We start from the raw sequence: 400 nt of genomic DNA on the forward strand, positions 1-400 counted from the left end.
CCCCCGGCCCCCGCCCCCCCCGGCGCCCCACGCCCCCCCCCCCCGGTACCCACCGCCCAGCGGGCTCCGGCCAGGCAGCGGCCGGAGGGCCCCCCGGGGGAGGGGGCCGACCCTGCCCTCCCGCACCCAGCCCCCAGGCGCCGGGGTCCCTAACGCCTCCCCTCACGCGGCACTTACACCTCGGTCCTCCTCCGAGAGGAAATCTGGGCCGTCGTCCGAGCCTTCCTGCGGGGGGCGAAGGGGAGGAGGCGGAGCGGGCCGGGGGGACGCGGAGGGGCACGGCCGGCAGCAGGGAGGGTGGGGGGAGACAAAGCGCACAGGTTAGCGACCCGGCCGCACACGCCCGCCCCGCCCCGGCACCGCGGCCGCCCCGACACCCACCATCATGGCTGCTCGCAGC

The 400-nt window shown here is 79.8% G+C and overlaps 1 protein-coding gene across 3 annotated transcripts in view; it reads right to left on the reverse strand.

The window, feature by feature from the left end:
• The window catches only part of SNX6 (sorting nexin 6), a 27,841-nt gene extending 27,447 nt beyond the window's left edge, over positions 1-394 (reverse strand). For 2 of the 3 annotated variants that reach the window (XM_010583638.1, XM_010583637.1), the window contains exons 1-2: positions 382-394; positions 178-225 (exon numbers count right to left, since the gene is read on the reverse strand). In XM_010583638.1, coding sequence (XP_010581940.1) covers positions 178-225; positions 382-387 — 54 coding nt within the window. In that variant the 5' untranslated portion in view covers positions 388-394. Of the gene's footprint in view, positions 1-177; positions 227-381 lie in introns of those variants that run through there. The other variant, XM_010583639.1, reaches the window with a different exon arrangement.
• Positions 395-400: the final 6 nt, after the last annotated feature.

The sequence above is a fragment of the Haliaeetus leucocephalus genome, unplaced genomic scaffold (genome assembly GCF_000737465.1).
Source record: "Haliaeetus leucocephalus isolate CR32 unplaced genomic scaffold, Haliaeetus_leucocephalus-4.0 Scaffold932, whole genome shotgun sequence".
In the NCBI taxonomy this organism is placed as follows: domain Eukaryota; kingdom Metazoa; phylum Chordata; class Aves; order Accipitriformes; family Accipitridae; genus Haliaeetus; species Haliaeetus leucocephalus.